This window comes from Lampetra fluviatilis, chromosome 38 (genome assembly GCF_964198595.1).
Source record: "Lampetra fluviatilis chromosome 38, kcLamFluv1.1, whole genome shotgun sequence".
Lineage (NCBI taxonomy): Eukaryota > Metazoa > Chordata > Hyperoartia > Petromyzontiformes > Petromyzontidae > Lampetra > Lampetra fluviatilis.
This window is the reverse complement of record NC_136312.1, coordinates 10,693,281-10,717,989: the sequence shown is the minus strand read 5'-3', so window position 1 is coordinate 10,717,989 and position 24,709 is coordinate 10,693,281. Positions and strand designations below refer to the sequence as shown.

The 24,709-nt window shown below is 48.4% G+C and overlaps 1 protein-coding gene across 1 annotated transcript in view; it reads right to left on the bottom strand.

Annotated features, from left to right (window-relative positions):
- Positions 1-24,709, bottom strand: part of CFAP54 (cilia and flagella associated protein 54) — a 67,233-nt gene that overhangs the window by 614 nt on the left and 41,910 nt on the right. Inside the window, 26 exon segments of the mRNA XM_078874180.1 lie at positions 1,060-1,134; positions 2,480-2,696; positions 3,278-3,384; positions 3,641-3,829; positions 4,249-4,463; positions 4,999-5,136; positions 5,951-6,086; positions 6,816-6,917; positions 8,014-8,158; positions 8,499-8,607; positions 9,893-10,054; positions 10,799-10,883; positions 11,914-12,177; positions 12,460-12,617; positions 13,472-13,677; positions 13,953-14,128; positions 14,431-14,576; positions 16,157-16,340; positions 17,295-17,348; positions 18,189-18,338; positions 19,054-19,140; positions 19,670-19,879; positions 20,691-20,757; positions 21,628-21,819; positions 22,950-23,037; positions 24,142-24,354. Coding sequence (XP_078730306.1) covers positions 1,060-1,134; positions 2,480-2,696; positions 3,278-3,384; positions 3,641-3,829; positions 4,249-4,463; positions 4,999-5,136; positions 5,951-6,086; positions 6,816-6,917; positions 8,014-8,158; positions 8,499-8,607; positions 9,893-10,054; positions 10,799-10,883; positions 11,914-12,177; positions 12,460-12,617; positions 13,472-13,677; positions 13,953-14,128; positions 14,431-14,576; positions 16,157-16,340; positions 17,295-17,348; positions 18,189-18,338; positions 19,054-19,140; positions 19,670-19,879; positions 20,691-20,757; positions 21,628-21,819; positions 22,950-23,037; positions 24,142-24,354 — 3,875 coding nt within the window.

The following is a 24,709-nucleotide window of genomic DNA, read 5'->3' as shown; positions in this document are numbered from 1 at the left end:
GGGGGGCTCAGTAAAGGCCACACGAATGTGCGCTGTGGACGGTAATGAAACACAAGTTGCCAGGTTCGTAGCTCAAAGCAAGGACAAACCGCACGACGTCTCCCCTACATACCGAGGTGAATGGCAGCGTACTGACAATGGGGGCTTTACGGAGTTGCCGACCCACCCCGACTGGACATCTGTGAGAACCAGCTTTATAGCTCCTCGGATTCCTCCAAGGATAAATATATATTCTGATTTCAATTAATTATAATTTATAAAATTTCGATTTAAAGCTTTCGTGACTGCAGGGATTCACATTCTTGGTTCTTTCGGTAAAGTCACGTAGAAGGGAAAAAACAATAAAATAATCAAAATAAAACAATCAAATTCTCACGACGTTTTCACACCTGATGATGATTGCTTGTGTTGCACTCGAAACGTCGTGAGAATTTTATTGTTTTATTTTTATTATTTTATTGTTTTTTCCCTTCTACGTGACTTTACCGAAAGAACTAAGATTAGAATGTATTACTTAAGGTTAAAGGTGAAAATTTTTTGCAAAAACAAGGCAAAAGGTTAGACAGCACGTCCTTCCAGCAGCAACACCTAGAGGTCGCTGATCAGAGAGGAAACGGCTGACACGCAGTTTGGTAATAATACACATGTTTAACGGATCATTTAGAGCCCTTTGTGAGCGCTAATTATTAATTGTTTTGTAGTTACCGTACGCTTTGGATGAATAAGAAGCTCCAGAAAGCAAGACTCTCTCCAAACTTGTGCCTGGTGTCAATAATAAATTTCGCACAATTCTAGTCGCACGCACACCTTCCCGATTCATTATCAGACCCCCCCCCCTTTGCAACGTCTTCCTTTAAAAACAAAGGAGAAAAGGTTAATCTTATTATCTTATAACCTGGAGAAAACAGTAGCCATGCTTGCAAACGCCAAGCATAACTAATGCTCACCTTTCCACTTGCATGAACACGAGAATTGGTGCATCATGTCTCCAGCAGGGCCAAGGGAAGTGCATGTTGGAGGATTAGGTTTGATCAACAATTCGTTGCTTATTGCGGTCACCTCTGAAAGTGGCTCGGAATCCGCGTGGGAACCCAGCAAGCGTCGAATCTCCGCAGCGCACTCCCTGGCCAGGTCCTGCAGCAATACGTCATGCAGGGAGAGACAGAACGACAACATCAACTTGAAAAACTTGCGCATTGTATCTAACGTCAAAGTGCCTGTGGTTTTATGTGGAAAAACCTTGAAAAGCACGAATAAAAACTAAACATTGCAACTACAACGTAGTTGGACCATACAGTGCAAACTACGTGAGTCTGCGCTCCTTCAACGGAGGAAAAGCACAACTACAAACACCTGTCTCCTGAAGCCCTCTCGTGGCTAGTAGGCCTCAGGCATTGGCATTAAGCTCCCGAAAATATTGGTGCCATACGCAAGAATAGAACTGAAATGGAAATAGATTTCACACTTCGGAACCGTGCATTTACGTTACGTAGGCATGTTTCTCACATGTTAAAGTTAACGGCGTTATGTTTGCACCGTTGTTTCGCGTGGCTCTCGGGACGAGTTCAGGTCGTACCGCGCGTTTGTTCGGCACCATGCCCGACGTTTTGAGCCGCACGCTCGGAGCTTCTTGAGGATGTAAACTTAAAACAATTCAGCTCCTTAAGAAGCTCCCGGCATGTGGATCGAAACGTTGGGACATCGGGCCGGAACACGCGAGAACAACCCAGTAACACTGCGTCGACCCAATGCGCGTGTTGTGCAGTAAATCACGGACCGACCTGGTGAGCACAATTGATGCGAAAGGCTTCGTATTAATGAACCACAACAACAAATATCCCCGTGACCTAACATAATCCCCCTTAGATAAGCCTGGCAAGAGTCTGTCGACTGCGGTGGCTGATGAGATAAGGGGGCAAGGTCCATGTTCACAATGTCTATTAAAATAACAGCAGCAGGTAAACACAGACCTGACACCACAGCTGTTACTACAGCACTCAGCCCAGAGCTCTGATCCTGCCACGCCTTTATACTCAACACCCCGCTCCTCCTCGAACCAGCTCCACCTGTCCTCTGAATTAGTCACACTCCTCACCCTCACGCAGCTATGGCGTTGGCAATCAATAAAAAACGAGAGCCTCAACAACGGAATCCAGCCACTAATCATGGCTATCAAGCTCAAGTGTACACATTCCCATGCATGTTTTTAAGAAGCTTTAATAAGCTCAATCTCACGTGTGTGTGTGTGTGTGAGCCCCCTCGTGTGCCATGCCGGCCTTTATAGGTACTCGCTAACAGCGCTTACCGTAAGTCTGTTAAGGCTACAAGGGGGATATTTGTCTTTAAGCTTCATTGCACAGGCAAGTAAATCCCACCGTGAATGGCGAGGCATGAACCGAGACTCAAAGTGAGCAGCCGCCACATCCCTCAGAGTGAGACTCAACCCACGGACCCCCCACACCCACCGCTCGCCCAGTACCTGCAGCTTCAAGGTGCCTAGGTTCGCTCCGTCGGCGCCAGCTGCCGCTTTTAGCCGCGCCGCCGCCGGCTTCTGCCTCTCCCCGACGGTCGAGCCGTGGCCAGGAGGCACGGCCAACGGTAGGGCGGGAGGGTGTGGCGAGGAGGAGGGTTCGTCTGCCGCGAGCAAGGACACCTGCGACCTCAGCGACGCCAGGCGAGGGCTCAGCGCGTGCAGCCTGCGTCACGTGGGGGAGGTGACAAAGGGCGACGGGAGGCAGGCGAATAAAAATCGTGGAACTACCTCGTAGGTGTGCACGGTCGTGCTGTACGGCTTCGCGAACTTGAGAAGAAGTAGAAGAAGAAGCTCCCAGGAGTTGGAGCGAAATGCCGGACATTATGCCAAATAAAATGCGGTACAACTATGATCTTTTACTATCCAAAAACACATCGGAGAATAAACACAGTGGCGGCCGGTTAGTTTTCGGGGACGAATGCCACCGTGACGCTAAGTTTGACTCCAGGTTTCTGCTACCCTTGATTAAACTGTATTTCAAGTGTGGTAAGAAACGAACCTTGAAATAAAAATTAGATGTATGGTTTGTCAATGCTTTTTTAAACTACATTCCAGCTTTGTGGACGTATGTTATGTTCTGTTTAAAGGGAACTCAGTAGTTCTGTGATGTAAACTTTAGGAGAATGTTCTCTAGCATGGGATGATGCGACAAATAGAAATTTATTTCTCTCATGAAAATCCTAAAATGACAGTTTGGCGTTGAGAACGACGACTCCGCGAACACGCCCGGGGTGGAGGATTCACCTGGAGAGCAGAACGGGGCGGCAGTTACAGCTGGCGTCGGCTGAACCGCACGTTCTGACGTCGATGACGCGAAAGGGCCTCGTGTTGCTGGCGGTGAACAGCATCACCTGCAGCGAAGCGAGAATGGGGCTCGGTAAACTTGAACCGTGAAGCTGGCAAAAACGTCGCGAGATCTTTTTCAAATGAATGTCACGAGATCTTTAACGTTCACTGCGAAGCAGACGGTGCGCGGTTTGGTGAACGCACCAGCCGGTATCGACCGGGGCGGCGGCTGGGCTCAGAACCACAAAACCGCTGCCAGTAGCGGCAAATGCGCCACAGCGCAAGGCACGTCGACGGCGCAGGGCAAGGGGTTTGGTTCACCTCCTTGGTCAGTCTCAAGGGCTCCAGCAGAGGCTGGTGCCACTGCAGGCACAACTCATTGCTCTTGGCTCCAAATGCGGGGTCTGTCTCGGAAGCCCCCTCTCCTCCTTGGACAGCCGGTGGCGTGAGTGGCTGCATCATCACCAAACCCGTCAGCGAGTCAGCCTTAGCCAGCGCGTCTGCCAATTCCTGGAATCAATCAATACGGAAAACTTAAGTTCAGGTCAGGGTTTGTGGGCCAGATTTGTGTGTTGTTAAAACGTTTACAATGCATTTGTTGGAGAAACATATTCTTTGGGTCTTTCGGTAAAGCCACGTAGATAGAAAAATAATTGTAAAAAAATCTTCATCCAAAACTGGACAAAAAAAGTTGCCAACAGTGGGTCCATATTCAGTGAGTGTGGGATGATGCTGAACTCCCTTGGCAGTCCCAAGCTTGCAGTGGAAATTCCACAACGGAATGATGAGCCACGGGTGTAAAAAAAAACCATGACGGTTTTTTCCCAACTGCCATTCCCATTCAGAGCCAACAAACAAAGACGGTGGGCCAGAAGGACACGGGCGACAAACACACGGGAGCTCGCCACCAAGGCTCGCGTGAGCGTCACCTGGCTAGCCACGCTGGGGGCGTGCGGCGGAGTGTGCAGCAGCTGCTGCGGCGCGGGGGGTGCGCGGCACGGCCCAGCCACGTATGCCGCGAGCCGCTCCGCCAGGAAGCGGTGAACGGCTCCCGCTCGCAGAAACAAGCGGCAGCTCCCGAGGTCGAGCGGCGATCGGACGAGACAGCCGCCGATGGCGGCCCGCCGGCGCCCGGGGAAGTAGTCTGCGGCACACGTGCAACACATCCGCACGTGACTCACTTTCACTTGTGCGGTTTCGCCACGATACACAATGTACGACGACGATAATGATGATTCCGCACTAGTATAACAGTTATCAAAATCTTTATTTATCCTGGAGAAATCTGATGAGCTATGAAGCTCTTTTTCACAGATATACTTACGTGATCTAACCCAAAAACCTTTATTATGGATAATATTGGTCACGAAAGACTACGACGTGTTACACCAACCTAAGCACAGTTGAACCTGGATAGTGCTTGGACGGGCGACCAACATGCAAAAGAAAAGCCTGAGTGTTGCTGCGTCTGATGATGACACTAATGTGGACTATCTTGATCATAACGCTGCTGCTGCTGTTGTTGATGATGATGGTGCACCCTGGCTGAGAATTTAAAGCAAAATCTGGGGGCTCTACTGATCCGCAGCCGCATCACCTTCCAGTCAACGATGATCGTGAACACAAAGAAACGCCAAAGTGTTCTCCCATTCGGCGACGTCGTCATTGTCGGAGCTCACCGAGCTGCGAGGCGAGGTCCGTACGACGGACGATCGCTCCTCGGTAGCGCAGCAGCTGAGCCCAGGTGAGGGTGGCGGCTCGGGAGCGGCACCTGGACACGGTCTCGTCCCTGAATCCCAGCGTTGGCTCCGCAGCGTCTGCCCATCCCGCGTCACGGACGCCGACGGTTCGGAGGAAAAAAGGGGAATCGACAGTTTTAGGCGCCCTGTGTCGGGGCCGGATTAAGGTTCTTGTAGGCCCTAGGCACTTGTTTTTTATCAGCTAACGCTGATGACAATAAACTGTCTCCAATCAACCACAGGACAACAACGCCTCGCCTACCCTTAAACTACTCTCTAATGAGACTGAGATTGTGCGAAAAACACCATCTGAAGATGTTATTGATAATTTTGCAAAGAAAAAACCCCCCTAAAAGTGAATCTCCAGTGTTAATTTCTCTCACCTTATGAAACGTACGATTGTCATTGACATGGCTCTGCATCTTTGTATATAAACTGTGCCTATCCTTGCTATACAAATGTGTTTATTCAAGAAGCTATCTCGGTTGCATGTTTTATCATACAAAGACAAAAATGGTCAATTCTTCTTTGTAGGCTAATAATACGGCCCTGCTCCGTGCGCCCGCCCGAGTTATTCTTTCCGTACAGTCGCGTGAGGGCTCATTGTGACCGGAAGAAACTGAGGAAGTTTGCTCTTGATGAGGAGCTGTGGATGACTTATGACCTTTGAGCCAGCAGGCGTCGTCAGTGTCGGGATAGACACCCACAACCTCCTGCACACCAGGCGAGGTAGTTAACATCTCGCCACCGTGATGATGATGAGAGACACGCAAACACCAAATATACAGCAGGCATCAGGGTCGGGATAGACACCCACGACCTCCTGTACACCAGGCGAGGTAGTTGGCATCTCGCCACCGTGGTGCTCGCGCACGAACACAGGTTCTCTCACCAGGCGCAGCAAGGCTGTGCGAAGCAACCAGGTCAAGAAGCATGAATTCTGGGAGATGGAGGGCGACCTCTCTCCCCAGGACATCCCCCGATTGGTCGGAGAGGAGCCTCCCCCACGCCAGGCAGCACTCGCCCACCTGCGGACCGGGTAAACGCCGTGCAGTACACGCAGGTAATGCCCGCCAAGGTTAGCTCTGTGCATCTAAAACAAATACTTGAACTCTGTAGCAGAGGTGGCTGTTTATATTGCATCTATGTATGTATGTGTGTACGGTGAACTTCTTTCGCACCGTACGTAGCCAACCTTGCTGATCTCGTGTAATCCTCATAAATTAGGGTTCATTTCCATAACAGTTTATGTTCCTCTTTGCTCATGTTGTCCCAACCAACTGATCTGTTCACTCTATTTTCCCCCTTGTCCAGAAGGATGGATTATAATGGCTGTGTTGGAGCCACACCGAGATACCCCTGCTGATATTCTCCGTTTAGGCCCTGGGGATAAGTTTATATTTTCTTTTACAGGAGGCTAATAGATAAGGATGCAAACTGAAAAAACAATGTAAATGTGTATCATATATGTTGAACCTCTTTCGCACTGTACGTAGCCAACCGTGCTCATCGGAGGTGTGGGGAAGGACAACAAACTAACACAAAGCAGTGTCGCTAGCTAAACAGACACTGATGAGATACATCGTTGGAATATCGAGTATTTTTTTGGAGTATATATTTCATCTCAATTGCTCTAGATGACGGCCCACAGAAGCGGATATCGCAGAGCTAACCTCCGAGATGCCTTCATGTAGTCTCTGGTCAACAAAGGAAGGATGTCATTTTTGAGTGCTGCCTTTCCAGGTGTGACCTCTGACCTGGGTGGCTGCCCGAGTGGCGATCCATGCCAACAAGCTGTAGCGCTCCGACACCGACAGCCCCCGTTCCGCCAGCGCTTGACTCCGGCCTCGCACAACAACCTAAGAGATCATGGCAGTGGTACAGGCACACACAAAAAAAAACAAATATATACTAATTCATGTACAGGTACAGCTCCTTTTGTAAATTCAATGCAATGCGTGTTGTTGGCTGTGGGGCTACCTTGTCAGAAGCAGAAGCCACTGCAAAAAAAATCCATTGCTGTTCTGTACTTCTTTGCTAACATGCCTACACTCCCCAGCGTTCACCGGATTTTATGGACCAGCGTGGCAAAATGTGGTCAAGTAACTCCACACATCCCACAATGGATGGACAGGCCCTCATCCAGCAGTGGACTGACAATGGGCCGTACATGTTACACGCAAGCATATAAACTAAACCATTTTTTTTATTTTACAAGGTAAGGCCCACTGAGTTATGTGGCTCTTTTTCAGAAGCGACCTGGCCACAAATGATAGTTTGTAGGTTATCACGTCTAAATTTATAGCAGAAAAATACTCTAAACGCATGTTTATAAATATTGATGGGAAAACCAAATCTACGAGGAGAACATGCAAACTCCAAATATACGGGCGTCAGGGTCGTGATCCAACCCACGACCTGCTGTATGCCAGTCGAGGTAGTTAACATCTCACCAGGAGAATTTGTATTAATATATAGGGAATCATCATCACGATCCATGGGCAGATAGCGCGTAGGTGTCCTCTGCTCATTAAATAATTTGTTTCCACTTTACTCTGTCTTGTGCCAAAATGCTCAAGTGGTGCCACATCATTCTGGCATCAATCTCTTATGTCGTCAAGCCATGACAGCTTAACGAAGTGGCTTATCTGGTGATGGCTTTCTGAAATGTGCACTTTTCTTAATAGCTGTGTCTGTGTGCATGCTTTTAGTCTCGTACAAATGTCTGAACAAGGTTGCCCGCTCAAATCCATGTTCGGGGCCCACTCGAATTTGACCAAGTTGAACAAATGGTTGCTCAAAACTTGCAAACACAAGCCCAAGCAAACTTCTCCGTTTAAATCCACAAGCACATTTTGTTCCAAAGGCTACCCAGTCAGCTTCCGTAACTGCCAATTAAACACTTCTGATAACAAAACGCACATTGGGTACGGATTTACACGGAGCGAGACCTGCCTTGGACTTGTTTGGCTGCTTTGCAGGATCCATCTTCCCCTTCGCGGCCACCGCATCCTGTTCTGTGTGAGCCTCGCTCGCCCGAGTCTTTTCGCTCAGACGGCAGAAGAGCAGGGCCGCCTCCAAGTAGGCTTGTCTCATGATCCTAAGCCAGGAGTCACCAACCAAAATATTAAGAGGAGCCATTTTTTTCGAATTCGGTAAAAAAACTCAAAATTTCAAGAGCCGTAATGCAATGTGAACGACGCCCTCAAAGAGCCGCATGCGGCTCCAGAGCCGTAGGTTGCCAACCCCTGCCCTAAGCGACAAATGATCCCATGCGTTATTGACTTCACCGAAGATTGTCCAAAAGCAGTATCAGTATCAGCAACAACGTCATGACGATGATCATAAGTAACGTAATCCGCATTGGCGTTCTAATCATGATTAGCAGAAACAACGAGAGAGATCCGCGAGCGACAAATACGGCGGCGAGGGTGCCCCACCACAGCTGGTGCGAGGCGCCTTGGCTGACGTCCACGGACTTGAGCAGCGTGCGCACGGCGGTCCGTGGGTCGCAGTGACCTCCCAGCGCGATCCTGCACTCCACGTTGCCTGACAGGCGGCAGCACGCGCACGCACAGGCTCACACCGCTGCCAGATCTGCGCAGTGACCTCCCTGTGTGACCCTGCACTCCAGGTTGCCTGCACGCGCGCGCCCAGGCTAACAACCGCCGCCAGATCTGCGCAGCCCGAGCAATGCCTTGAGCATTCTGCCAGTGCGGGTGAGTGAAACGTAGCCATGGGAACACGGCACTGCGTGTGCAAGTCTGACGAGCGACGGAGCTGCGCTCACCTCTGTTAATAGGCTGAGCCAATGGAAAATCTACATTCCTATCCACAGGATGTGTACATATGTCAACATATGCTGATACGTAAGTGTTTGTGTACGTCTGTATGCTTAGGTTACAACTCGTCCATGTGCTGTAAACACTGAAGTGAAACGCCAAAGGGACGATGCCTTATTTGGCAATGCGAGAGAGGGCAAAACAAAATCGTAGCCTTGTGCTGAACTGTAAGAGGCAGGGCAATAGCAACCCACACTCTCTAACTCTTCACCTGCTCTACCACGAATAACACTCGCCAGTGAGACACGAGCCCTAAGATGAACCATTATACTAACAAGACTGGTCAACTATACTCTAACGCAAAGCTTCATCTAATACGAACAATACTAAGCAACCAGACCCTCGCACTATACTTCAATTAATCCTCATACAACACTAGCCAACCAATCCTAGATGTACCCCAAGTACTGACGTTACTAGCCAACTCACTGGGTAATTTCCTGCCGGTGAAATGTAAAATGTATATACGTCCATCTTAGTCTTGTTCTCGAACCCTAGACCCAGCCCAACCTCGAGCACTTCTCAGGTGTCCCTTCTCACTCTCACTTCATTTAAAGTTAGCGACGTGGTTTGAGAGGCAGCGTGTTGGCCACTTCTTGCAGAAGTTCACGATTCGAACCCCGACTAATTAAGCAGGTGTAGAAACCAAAATGTGTGCTGTCTGCTTATCAGTGGACGTTAAAAAGCCTGTGTCGTTCTTACAAAAAAGAGTAGGCCATGTGTGCCAGCGTCATCATCTAAAAATGTAAAAATTTCTCCAAAATTATTTCTATTGGGTAAAAAAAAATCACATCACAACATTGTATGTACGTTGAACTTCTTTTGCACCGTACGTAGCTAACCTTGCTAATCGGAAGTTTGGGGGATGAACAACATTGCCCAATTCTGGCAGGCCATACCCGTCTATGATAGCCTTGCACAATATAAGAACGGCGAGGACACCGACTTCGATGATTACGAAGCGCTACGACTGGCTAGGGTCGCCAGGCCACCTCTCTGGAGCAGAATCTCGGCGGCGAGGTCGCGATCCTGCGTGGAGGCCGAGTGGCAGAGACGCAGCGCAGAGTCGAGCGTGTGGAGCGCGCGGAGCCACTCGGAGCCATCCCCTCCCTGCGGAGCGAGCGCCTGGCTCGATTCCACAGCCTGGAAGCAGCCTGAGCACAAAGACAAACATCCCCACACCAACGTCGCGTAGCCTTTTTATAGACTGTTAGAACAAGTGCTTATGGACGCCCGCACGGCGTTCTATGGGGTGGTGGCCAGCATGACGCCAAAACCACCGCTGAATCTCTGGAAAGGTGTTGCTTGCCTGAGTAAACGTTTCAAACTTTCACTTTAAAACTACGCAGTTATTCAGACGCACACCTGGAAATTCCACTGAGAGGCATGAACAGGTACGCATTCGTCAGGGGAAAAAACGCCAATTAGAGGCATCGTATTGACCGTCCTTGGTCAGGACATGTAAACCTAGAAGAGATGATGGCCGATGGGTGAGATTGGCGCAGGAATGACAGCCACAGGAAACAATATGCCCGAGAGAAAGTATGCATGTATTTTGAACTTCTTTCGCACCGTACATAGCCAACCGTATTAATCGGAGGTGCGCGGGAAGGACATCAACTTAACACGAAAGCAGTTGCATAATAACGAGTTTTCAATCGAGATTTAAAAGTGCATAGCTCCAGTGGCTTGCTAATATTACCACGATATGCAGGAGTAAGATGACTGCAACATGTTAGGACCTGAGAGATGGTGATGTCATAGGGGAGGCCTTCATTCAACAGTGGATAGACCGTGGCTCAGGATGATGATCGACATACAATATCTCTTTTTGCAAATTATCAGACATATGTATGGATGAATGTGCAAAACCTCTAAATAACTATGGAAAAACTTACCTATCCTTAGCTTAATCTTGGCCAGCATATTGACGTGTGGTAGATAGGAGTTACTGATGTCCCCAACAAAGCCGAGTTCTCTTACCTGCAATGCAGACACACAAACACACGCACAGTGATAAGAGACAGAAATCTCCCTGTTCAGCCTTAGTGAGGCCCTCATAAGGTTTTTCTGGAACACTTTTCCTTCTGATAGCAGGAAGCTACTGGATCTATGCACTTTTAAATCTAGATTGAAAACTCATTTCTTTAGAACTGCTTTTTGTGTTTAGTTTGTTGTCCTTCCCCCACACCTCCGATGAGCACGGTTGGCTATGTACAGTGTGAAAGAAGTTCAACATACAGTACATACATACGTTGGAAACGGGTGGTTTGGTCTGCACACGCAGGTAGCTATGACCACAGTGTATTAACCGCCCCTACCGGACATATGTTAAAAAGAGCCTTGTAGATAATCGGATTTCTCCAATCTAAATTAAGATTCTGATTCAATATTGCGCTTATCTGCCAACCCCCATCAAGTATATACGTAATTGGACAACATTTTAAACTGTATATTAATGTGACCTGCCGGGCACTACGGTGGCTAGATGTTAACCTCATCGCCTGGTTTACAGGATGTTGTGGGTTCGATCCCAACCCTAGCGCCTGTATATCTGAAGTTTGCGTGTTCTCCCCGTGGTCATGTGGATTTTTCTCCAGGTCCTCCGTTTTTTCCCTCCACAATTATAAACAATATGTGTTTAGAGTATTCGGCTGCAATAAATGTACATGTGATGAGCTATCATTTGTGGCCAGGTCGCCTCTGAAAAAGAGCTATACGGCTCAGTGGGCCTTACTGAATAAAATAAAATTAGTTTTAGCTTTAGGTGGTGCAGTGCCTAACACACTGCACTGTGAACCTGGCAACCCAAGTTTGATTTGGCAGAGAGGCACCGTAAATGGTCCTGGCACCCTCCCTACCCTCCTCCCCAAGCATCACCGATCAGGACAGTGAAATGTAATGAAACAGCCCCCAGGACCAATATGGCGCCTTCATCCAGCAGTGAATCTTCAAAGATGTATAAATGATTCTACTTATATTAGTATTATTAGCGGTACCTCCACTCACTTACCTGACTTAACACAATCTGCTCAGCCTTTAGGCAGAGGCTCAGGCTCTCTGCCATGAAAGGCAACGATCCCCCGTCAGGAGCGCTGAACTTTGGGAGGTCGTTGCCATCCTTTTCCACTGCGTGGTCTTGCTGCCGGAGTTCTGTCTCGGGGCCCTCGTCAGCCGCACATGCAAGGTCCGCTAAGCGTGCGGTAACCTCGGCCAGAAGCAAGTGGGCCCTCTGGGAGAGCATATCAGCCGGTCGATCCAGCAGTTCTAGGATGGCCTACACGCATTCAGGAAAATAAATACAAAGCTGGCAACCTGGCTTAATTAATCAGCAGATGTGGTAACTGTCAGCGTCATCGGTGTAATCAGCATACTTGCGAGAGCAGCAGTCGCCTAAGAGCGGTCATGTACACGTGCACATTCAGGTTCAGGTTCTATCGAGCAATGTACACTGATTGAAAACGTTCCTCTTCAGGCGCAATGGTATATGCCGCTTTAAATGATCAAGTTCAACACTTGAGAGCAATGTTCCTATCCACCAGTTATAACGTATGATCACCTGCAGTGTACTTCTGATGCCTGCGATGGGACGGCATTCATGGAAGTCAAGCAGGGCAGAGAGGGACATGAACTCAGCCTGTGTCTCGACATCTCCGCACGCCTCGCTCTCAGCGAGGCCCTCCTTGCAAAACCTCCGGGCGTCGACATCACCAAGACCTGCGGGGGAAACACGAAGCATCGTCGTGGGCATCGTAACGGTTTTTTCCCCTCCACATTTAGAAACATGCAATAAGATTGTTTAGATTATTCTGCTGGCTATAAATGTCCAAATGATAAGCCACTTTGTTGAGCTATCATTTGTGGCCAGGTGGTTTCTGAAAAATAAGTTAATACCTCAGTGGATTTTGACTGATAGATAATCCATAGGATATGCTTTTTAAACTAGCTCTCACTTGCAAAAGTTTTTAAAAGCAATTTAATCTGAAGGAGCTCTCACCGTCATCGGCTATTATCTTGACACTGCTGTGTGAAACCCTCCCCCCCCAAGGGACTGCCCTCCCTCATGGTGCTGTGATGCAACAACTCATTGAGCACCCGCACGTGCGATGACGTCCACGTTGCACGTCATCTTGTCTGTGTTTTTACCCCTTTGGCTGCCACTCCGTTGTTAGTGTCGACCGCTGGCCATCGTCCTTTCTAGCAACGTGTCCTTCTCAAGCCCACTTTTCTCAACTGTCTCTACAATGTCTCCTACTTGCAAACGTTTTTGAATCCAAGTGTTCCTCTTTCTCTCTCGGAGTGTGTAATTCCAAGCATGTACCCCGATTAATATGCTGTTGCTGTTGCTGCTGATGCAATTCTGCAGATGTTTACCACTGCTGTTCATACTGACGATGATGATGGCTATGTTGCTGATGAATATCCTGCTGCTTATGATCCAATAAGCACGGTGGGCTACGTAGAGTGCGAAAAAAGTTCAACATATGTACATACTGACGATAATAAAATCCACAACAACAATGATGATAATTGCTGGGATGATGATGACGATGACAGCGTGATGCAATCACCTGCAGCAGGGTCTGGCTGCCACTGTGTGAGCGCTGTTGCCACCATCAGTCGACACTCAAGCCAGAGCCGCAGATCCAAGCGTCCACGCGCCTCCACGTCCCGCTCCTGGTCCCTGAGCCTCCACCCACCGACCTCAATCGCTGTCTCCGCTCCCAGCGCCCGCGCCTCCTGCAGCAGCTTCATGGCAGAGATGGCCCTGGCTGCACTGCAAACATAAAATAAAGGCATTTGAGTGATTGTGGTTATTGGGCATGTAACGATGCACCAGCAAGACTCTAAATCAGCAGGGAGGATGAGATGTTATGCACCCCAGGAATGGGGATGGTGAGGTTTGATGTTGGGAACACAGGAGTGTGAATCTAACCGGTGACCTCCGGATTGCAAGTCCAGTGGTCCTAAACCATTAGAGCCAAGGCGGCATCTCAGCATCAACACAATAACTATGGAAAAGCTGAAATGTTAAACTTCCATCGATCAGACCTGACGGGTGCCCAGTGTCTCTCCAGGGCTACTCGCGCTGCCTCCAGGTGAACAAGCACCGCCTCCTCCAGCTGAGAGGGCCGCAGTGAGCGCCGATCACCGATCCCGTGCCGCGCAGCGACGAGGGCCCGGTCCACGGACCCCAGCACCGCCTCGGCCTCCAGCAGCAAGATGCCCTGCACACCGGTGGGTGGAGGCCATTGCGTGTGATCGTACGCTTCATTCCAGAAATGCTTCTGCTTCATCCTCTAGGTGTTTTTTCCCCGCTGAAACTTAACCCTTTCCCGTTTCCGACGACGTACGTCTACGTCATCGGGAAAGGAATCGGAAGAAAAACGAAAGTAAAATAACTTTATCGGTGACGAGGCTCCCACAAGGTCACGTCGTATCAAGAGAAAATGAGGATCACCATGGTACGTGAGTGTGTGTGCACCATGCATATCTGCGATCCACACAGAGTGAAAAGGACACCCCTAACCTTGACGACCTCTGGGGTCAGCTGATCCTTGTGGGCCACCAGCTGCCACACGAGCTCCTCATCCCCCGCGGCGGAGCCTCTGGACGACGGCCGCGTGCGAGCGCTCAGCTGGGATGAGGAGTCACTCGAGAGGTCACTCTCGCTGCCTGCGCAAGGGGAGGGGGGTTTCAGTACACAATTAAGATCACTGGCCAGGGGATGGCAACCTGTGGCTTCGGAGACACTTGCGGCTCTTTAAGGGCTACTTCACGACTCGATTCACGTGAATTTCGGCTCGTGAAATATTGAGGGTTTTTTTTTTTTACCAAATTCGAAAAAAATGGCTCTTGTAATTTAAAACCAAACTATTTTATCTTACCAGGTAAGGCCCACTGAGCTGTGTAGCTCTTTTTCAGAAGCGACCTGGCCACAAATGGTAGCTCAACTTAGTGGCTCATCAGATTGACATTTATAGCAGTCGAATACTCTAACCGCGTGTTTATAAATGTGGAGGGAAAACTGGAGGAACCCAGAGAAAATTCCACGCGACCACGGGAAGAACAGCCGGTGATATTCGCTTCGTCTATTTCACTCAAGCAGTCAAACATTTAGTCCACTTTAAAATGTCGGGTTGAGAGGCGCACATTTCCCCACTCCCAGCTGCCCACACCCTGCCCACCCCCTCCACTACTTTTATCAGGTCAGCCATCAAAGAACTTGATAAATATCTTTATTTATACACATATATATAGCCAATTACCATTTTTTGGTCTCGCTCAATGAACTGCAATCTCTAATAACCTGAGTAAAAAATGATCTTAGTCTGTTAACATTGTCTCGACATAGTCATGCTTCGGCCTTTCGTTGGTAGTCATCGTCAAATTGTATGATTTCCATCCACTCGTAGTCATCATTGACTAAAATAAAAAAAACTGTTCACCAATATTACCATCACTCATTTAATTCACAAAATGAACACGAGAGGCTGCTGTGGTGCAGTGGTTAGCACACACTGTGCTATGAATCCAGTGACCCGAGTTCGATTCCCAGCCACAGTTAACATGAGTGGCGAGTGATATTTGAACCAGTCTTGGGCCATCCCTTAAACAACTCGCACTTACCAGTGTGGTAAAGTATGGTCAAACAACGGCCATGACTGACACGGCATAGGGAAGCCTTCATCCGGCAGTGAAATCACAAGTGGCTGTAACAGGAGATGCACTTTTAGTGCACGTGCGTGAGAGCCCAAACACAAGGGGTGGCTTTATTGATGGGGCTGCGCAAGTTGGCAGCGATCTTCAACGCATCTACAGCGGCTTTGGCCACGGCTTCCTCAACGCGTCGCCGGCTATCTTGCCTGCTCCTGCAACGTGCATTCGAACAAAGACGGTCACCACATTGCGCGCTTTCAGATGCGCTTCTGCGGCCGTCTGGAATGCTCTTCTTTCCAATATTAGGAAGCCGCTGGAGCTATGCACTTTTAAATCTGTATTGAAAACTCATTTCTTGAGAACTGCTTTTTGTGTTTAGTTTTTTGTCCTTCCCCCGCACCTCCGATTATCACGGTTGTCTATTTACGGTGCGAAAGAAGTTCAACATACATACAGAATGCTGCTTCTTACATAAACCTTCCTGATTACTGACGTCTTCCCTAACTGTGTTGTACGCAGGCTGTTTATCCCACTTGACATGCCACGGCAGCTTATAAGTTCCTTTGGTTCCACATAGACACACACACACATTCTACCTGTCTCTACGGGCGGAGTGAAGAGGCCGTAGAGGGCGCCGCGGGGTGGGGGCAGCCCCCCAAGGGCCGCCGCGAGACGAACGAGCAGGCGGGCCCTCGTCAGGGACACGCGGTGGCACAGGCGGGGCCCAAGAGCGCTCTCGAGCGCCGGAGACAAGGGCTGAGTCAACAGCAGCTCCACCGCCTACGTTCACGGGCGGTGCGTTCACGGGCAGTGTTTCAAAGTGATTTGGAAAAGGTCTCGGTACGCACAGAGTAAATATACTAAACAATATTCGAGTTCAGTAGTTGCCAACCTTTGACTTGTCATCTACTCCTGTACCAGCCCTAGCAATTACCCTCATACCCCTACCCGCTTCTACACTACTTAAAGTAATAAAATAATGTGCATGCATTTTTATATTTACACATAATTAACCAAACACATGGAAGGCTGAATCGTCCAAATGGACGGGGTTTGTCGAATTTCGTACGACAGTTAAGCGCATGGCTTTAGAATTGCAAGTACACACACACACACACGCAAAGCAGCACTGCTTAGTAACCCTGCGTGTCCATACCTAAAGTCACACCGCAAATGAGTGAACTGTCTTATGAAACCCCTAGCGGTGTCACATGTATCCCCAGGGGCATAGCCTCTCACACATTCGGAACCGCCGTTCTAGTCCATTTAATGTTACGCGGTATACACTATAAGACGTATCAATGTGCATTTAATGTACGTCATAGGCCTACATAACGGCATTTAAGTTAATTTACGTGCATAATCAACAGTGCTCCTGAATACATCTGTGTGGAGCTTTAAGTGTTGCCACCTTGTCTGTACGGATTTTTTTTCCTTGGTACTTCAGCTTCCTCCCACAAGCCAAATACTCAGTCGCAGAATTGGCCAACATCCAAACGCAGAACTCATGAAACATACCCTAGACACCCAGTGAGGCATTCCTGGATAAACAAAGTGCAACACTATTATACGCCCTCCCCATTCAAAGTAAAATGGTGTTATATCCTTTATGGTTATTAGACGGTCCAAACTACACCATAAATCACTCTCCCAGTCCATGTATATGATCTTGATTTCACAATTGAAATGTTTTCAAGGCCATTACTAATACACATATCTAAGTGGCAGACATACCTGAAGATTTCCATCTGTTAAGATTGCCTTCGAGGTATCCAGCTGCATGCTTGCCTAAACACAGAAACGTACATGATCACAACACTCTACTTTATTACCAACGCTGACACTACCCCAATATACTGAGACTTAATGTGCCCAGGTGGCTCAGGAGTTAATGGCACTGTTGTATTTGAATCCAGTTGACAGAATTGCAGTGAGTTAATTATATTATTAGTTTGGTTACCAATGACTGCAACAACAAAAAACTAAGTAAATGCCATTTTGCCCTTTATTTGAGTAAATTCCAGTGCGGAGTATTATAATATATCGGTTCGACTGCCAAATAGAATTGGTTTTGTATGGCTGCATCTGTAGAAAGTTGCGGCCCTGATTGTGAACATAAAAACGGTGGGCTGATCTCTAACTTTGGGCTACAGTCCTCTACGGGAAAAGATGCCGATAGCACACGTGATAAAAATGGGGAAAATCTTTTTAAATATATCATGGGACCTCCTTTGCCAGTACCAAAATATGAGAATAGGTTTTCCCCTTTTTCTGGCAACAAAACAGGTGTTAAGATGTTAAAACACCCACCTGAAACCTTTTCCAAGGAATCATGTCTCCATTAACCACAGTACTTGTGGTCAGAATGCAACAAAACACGTACTCTGATAACATATGAATTGTCTTGGAAACTAATTGGTCCACACTAGAGACAGCTTTCTTAATCTCAAAACGGTGTTCGACCAGGCTTGTAAACAAGGTGCAATATGTATTAGCTATGCTCAGTACTTACGAACAAAGCGGAATGCTTTACACATTTAATCCAACTGATACGAAACAAGAACTGAGTTCCTACAGCTAAGCTCAGGGCGAACTGTGAAGGGAGCTCAGGCAGCTGGTTGGGCTCACCACCACCACCAACGCCGCCGCAGTCGCCAGCTTGCTGTCGGTCGCCCTGAAGCCGGGGAAAACGGGCAGGGGCAACTTCTCCCCCAGGAGGACGGTGCACATCTCGCGGGACGCGTCTCCAAACAGCGCCAAGTCCGTCAGCACGTTCACCTATCACGGCCAAAGACAAAGATCCCCCGTATAGCCTGAACACTGTTGGGGCAAGTGCTGTTAGCAAGCACCTATGAAGGCTGGCACGACTCATGAGGAGGTGGGTGGCCAACCCCACGCCCGACCGCCTTTGTCTCCCCAGTGATGATATTTTACACACCACACCAGGTACTCATTTAACGCTAAGTCGACCTAGGGGAGGCCCAGGACCGATTTAGATCATCGTCACTGGTGTTGGCCGTGAGCGGGAATGGAACCCGGGTCGCCGGGTTCGTAGTGCAGCGTAGCGCTAACCGCTACACGACTGCTCCCCATGACGACGCCATGCATCCACAATCAGGTCCTACTCCGATACATTGCACCGCTTTATGTTATATGCAATGCTCATTAATGATTCGTAATAATAACATCGGTTGGAGCACGGTGGTTAGCGTTCTGTACGATGAACCTGGTTACAAGCGGTTCGATTTCCATCGATGGCTATAACCCTCTTCACCAACCCACACTGACCAGCATGTTGAAGCGTGGTAAAACAATCCCTACAATCAACATGGTGTGGGGAGGCATTAATCCAGCAGCGGATTGAAAGGGGCTGTGATATATCCTTTTATTTTATTTCAGTGGGTGGCAACAGTGGTGATAGAGCCCACGACCGTCAGAAAGGCTGCGAGTTAAAATCAAAGGTTGAGAATCAATTCTATAGCCTTGGCCTTACCTTGAGGAGCCTGCCCTCCACACTCCGCTGCACGTCCCGGCAGATGGAGCACACGAGGTGTTGATAAAGGGCCAGCAGTGGAAGGACCTGGTTAAAAAAATCACACACACACAGGCAAGGCTTGTTGATGATCATTGCCCTCACGGTAAATTCTTGCACACAAGTCTTAGTGGTTACAAATAAGGCTGCTTCCTTTCACATTATGCGTGATGGCTAAGTGCTCATCTCCCTTGGTAGTTCTGAGCCAGAGGGAGGACATATCCAGTCCTAAGGTACCACCATCTTCTAGTGAAGTACCCTGCTTCCTAACAGTCAATGTCCTGTCTCTAACTTGCATTTGCTCTCTGATCCGCGTATTTTTCTCTCTTCCTGTCTCTCAAGAGAAATGTCAAGCGCACACATCATCTCCAGTCAGTATGATGCCACCTCCAATTTGCGCAATTCTCTAACCCCGCGTTTTCCTCTTTCCGTCTCTCACTATCGGCCGTCCGATGCGCTTAATCAGTCAAAAGTTCGCCAAGCGGCATCGAATAAATGACGTCTCTCTGGACCGGAGCGTTGTCCGTCTCTCCAACGGAGCCGCCGGTCGGGGTCGGTGTTGTTGTACGGAGCTCACCGGCAGCAGGAGGCCGGCGCGGTGCAGGTGCCGCGCCAGGAAGCTCAGGCAGCTCACGATGGTCCCCACGTCGAGGCTTCCGCCGCCCGGCGTGGGCGACGGCGTCAGCGGCTCGACCCCGGGTACCGGCGAACCTTGACCGCCGTCAACCTCGTAGCGAGCGTAGTCCACGTCCGCTTTCGGGTGCGGGAGAGATGCGCGAAAGATGGCCTGGGGGCAGGTACCACAGCAAGGTCAAGAGGTCACATTGCGGAGAACGTTATTCGGTTCAGCACACCTCACCATCACCTTTTTCCTTCTGCTATACCTTGCAGCGGTTGTGCAGGCAATACCCCAAACTCTACGAATGAGGACCATAGCCCCAAAATGTCTGTTAGAAATATATTTTATTCACTTTTTTGGCAGTGTATTTTTCTTAATGTTCAGTCCCACAGTTGGTCTATCACCACCATCTGGCTTCAGGATCTTCCCCTTGTTGCACAGACCAAGGAGCGCTCTTACAAGGGGATCATCCCCACAATCGGACTTTAGAGCCTTGATCAGGCTACACAGCTGACACCTGACCTCTCACGTCCGGTCAGCAGGAATTTTTATTCTTCTCGCAATTTGTACTTATTTTCTTTTTGTGATTTGCTTACGTTTCCTATACTTTGCACTCCAATCGTTTTTTGTATTGTGTGTTGGTGTAACTTTCTGAGCGACTTCTACTGGACATCTGTTGAAAAGAGCTTCATAGCTCATCAGATTTCTCCAGGATAACTAAAGATTCTGATTCTCGTCACATGAGTAAGTGAATGGTCCAGCAACAGGCACACCCGGTTAGGAACAGGCACACCCGGCATGGCCTGAAATATTAATTTCAGGCCATGCCGTGTGTGCCAACTATATAATAGAACACACTGTGGATTTACACAGCGATGGAATGCAACAACACTTCAAGACAGTGTACAGAAGCAGTGAGAGTTCACTTTAGGTGAAATAATCATCATTTTGTTCGTAATCAGTTGTCATGGTCTTGTACCTTAAACAGCATCGATGCAAGTACACAGCACCGTATCCTTACGGCAAAGTCTGCTGTTAGGATGAATCTGTAGGAGAGGGAATAATAAGCACGAGAATTAATAATTCCACAAAAGCCAAACATCCCAATGCGGGAGAGTGCTGCATTGGGATGTTTGGCCGAGTCCTGTGTTAAACAACGAGGGTTACTCAAGTGGAAGGTGACTGGAGTATCCGGACGCACCATGTACAGTATGTGCGTTGAACTTATTTTGCACCGTACGTAACCAACCGTGCTAATCGGAGATGCGGATACATACGGAGGAATAACTTTCAAAAGGTCTGCGTGGACAGAATAGATCCTGGCCACAGTATATACAGGCATGGATTAGATGATTTTAGTTTAATCGAATTGCTAAAATATTTCGTTTAATTGATCATTATCATCAACGTACTGTTATTGATATATTAAAATGTTACTACAATTACGCTTTTAACTCGAGAACCAAAAGTTTTACAATAATGAGCCGCTTCGTACACATGACGCATTGGATAGATGGCACCAAAGGTAGTCACAGACATAACAAGGAAGAACAATCATGCTTGTGAGTGCATTATGTAACATGTGCCAACACGTGTTTAGCTTCAGAAGTATTTAGTTCAGGGCAACATCTATTTGCTTACTGGCAAATAATGATATTAACGCTGGTTTTGTGTGAACAGTTTTCTCTACACAAATTGCCGAATAACTTTACATATTGTCCATATTGGATCATCTTTATGGGAGTTATTGTGCCTCGCTTGTTGCAGGCAGGCAGTGAGACACTGACGCATTAATAATGCTTAAAACCTTCAGAGTTAAAATGGCACGAGCAACTTTGAGTAAACCAAGTCGAGGGGTGGAGGTCAGGGGGAGCAGGGCGCTGAGAGGTGACATCCGAGTCGTGACGATCTCTCACTGCGCGATCTTTGAGGTGAGCACTGCCGCTAGCAGACACCCGCGTACGCCGCCCAGACGGAGAAGAGCAGAGCTGGTGTCGTCCAAAGCCTCCTTCCCGGCCGCCCGTGCCACGGCGTCGCTCCAGCTCCCGAGACAATCGCTGATGCCCAGCGCCGCATCGAGAGCCTGAGACCAGCAAGTGAATGCAGCCCTGGTACAGAATCAACAACAGCATCATTATTATTATAATAATAAACATTATCAATAGTGGCGTTAGTATCTTCATCATCAATGTTGTCATCATCAGCAGTTGTATCACAATCATCTACAGCAACCAACATTACCAACATAATCATCATCATCATTATTATCATTATGATCGTCATCACCAGCAGCAGCTATAGTAGGATCATCATTATTGTGAATATCATCATGATCATTAGAGACAGCAGCAGCAACATCATCGTCAGCTACAACATTAATATCATAATCATCTCTGTCAGAGGTGCGGCACTGGGAGCAGTAGCCTAACCACCACTGCTATCCGCATCGTCATCCACAGCGGTATGTTCATCATGATCATCACAGCCGTACGAGAAAACTTTTAAAATATATACCTAAACAATCATCGATGCCACAACCATCACCAAAATCATCATCACTATCATCGCCATGATCAAGAACTATTTTGTTTCCTGCGGGTCACAACTGTATGCGTTTAGATTACTAGGCTGCTATAATTACATACAAAAAAAAGACTATTATTTACCTGGTAAATTTACATCGTGAATAAAACAATATTTTTCTCGCGTAAAATTATCAGAAATTTCTGAAGTTTATTTCCCGTGTAAATTCCATTGAACTAAGCTTCTCTTTTTCAAAGGCGACTCGGCCATTAGCTGGCATTTGGACACGATATTTGTAATTAAGGAGCCTATTGAGAGACGCTATGACCAAATCACCAGGTATACGTCAGGCCGGATAACGGTTAAATGAGTAATCACAATGCACGCCAGGCTGTCATAGGCAGCTGTATGGTGGGCATCAGAGGGCATTGCGGCAAAATCCACTGTTGTACTGTACCATCTTTGCTCCCTGCTTTCACAAACCTCCACTGACCACCGTGGAGAAGTATGGTCAAATAACCCCCACAAACCACACAGTGTGGGGAAGCCCTCGTCCAGCAGTAGATTCATAAGGAGCTGTGCATGTACAGCAATATACCTGTGACTGACTTAGGAGTCTATTTATGATATGAATGTTTGACCGATAATAGGCCGTGTGCTAGTATCTCTGGGAGCTTGTCACGTGTGGAGGGGCGCTGTGGGAGCCATGTGGTACCTGGTGTTGCCAGAGTGGTAGTGCAGATTCCCCAGCTCATGCAGCGCATGCGCTCTCAACCTCTGCTGCTTGTCCGACTCAAGTAGCTCTGCAAATGTGGCACAGGTTAAAATAAACACGCTGCCAAAGTCTGCGCAGCTCTAAGATGTCTGCCGTGTGTTTTTGGACATGAAGTCCGACAGTTCGTGAAGAAACTCCCAGCAAGTAGAGCAAAACGTCGGACATCATGCCAAACAACACATAGTGCACAACGCCAAAAACACTACGGACAGCTGCCAAGCCAGTCTATCGAGGGAGCCTCTGATTGGTAATGGGATTTGACTTCGCGAATAAATGTTTGACCAGAAACATCCATGGGAACATGAAGCTGCATGCGTGAGTTGCATGATTCCGTGGCAATGGCCATGGCATGCGTCCTGAAAAACATTTATTTTTCCACAATTCCGATTGTGCTATCGCCATCGTAAAAGACACCAAGTATGGCAATCTGATCTCTCACAGAGCAGTGCGACCCTTCACGTTAGAGAGTGGCCCACAGAAGCGAATATCAGAGCTACCTCTGAAGATGCTTTCAAGTGACTTGGCCCACACGACAGAAGGCAGCACTTTCGCGCCTGCTCTGCTCTATGAGGGTAATGTTCGTCGCACAACAGGCAACTGCACATTTAGAATTCTGAGAGCTGGAATTTTGACGAACTATGTGCTGAGCCAAATTCAATATTATGCAGGGGGGGTGGGGTGTTGGGGTGGGTTTTGTGCAAACATTCGTAACTGGGCTATTTCACTATTTTTCCTATTAACATTTTACCAGGTGAGGCCCACTGAGCTATGTAGCTCTTTTTCAAAAGCGACTTGGCTATCACAAATGATAGCTCAACGAAGTGGCTTATCGCGTGGAAATTTATAGCAGCAGTGAAATACTCAAAACGCTTGTTTGTAAATGTCGAGGAAAAAAACGGAAGATGCGGAGGAAAATCCATTTGATCACTGGGAGAATATGCCAACTCCGAATGTACAAGTGTTAGGGTCGGCATCGAACCCACGACCTCCTGCATACAAGGCGAGGGAGTCAACATCGCGCCACGGCGGCACCCTCTAAAACTATGAGCTCATTACAACCCACTACCAGAATTTAACTTGATGTGGCTGCTGGATAAATGCAGCTCCCTTGGTACGGGCAGTGAGGGCTCACCCACGGTTTTGGTGTAGGCGGAAATCACGATGTTGATCTGCGCCCGCGGAAGGGGAGGCCACTCCACGTCTTCGGCCGAGGAGAAGTCTCGACTCGCCAGGTCGGGCGGGCTGGGGTCATGGCTATGCGTAGCCGGAAGCCGAAACGCCACCGTGAGGCCCGACGCGCGCACGGATGTCCTGCCCTCGCCTCGCCGGTCTGCCACCGCTCCTCCTGCACCCGAGAGGGCAGTGTGACGTGTCTGTGTGTCACACCGGCATTCTGAGACACACCAAGTCACCCGGAATGCGCCCGATATTGTCATGTCACGTCAGATTTTGGCAGCTAAGCTGGAATGAGCCTGCATAGCCCTTGGATGATCGATCACCATGAATAGCCGTGAGGCTAGGTGGTGGGCAACAGAGATAAGTACATAAAACTCCATTGTACTGTACTTCTATGCTCCTCCCCACCTTATCGAACCCGCACTTATCATCGTAGTGAAACATGGTCAAATAACCTTCATTACTCACAATGCGTGGGAAGGCCCTCATCCAGAAGTAGAATGGCAAAGGGCCATATTTCAAAT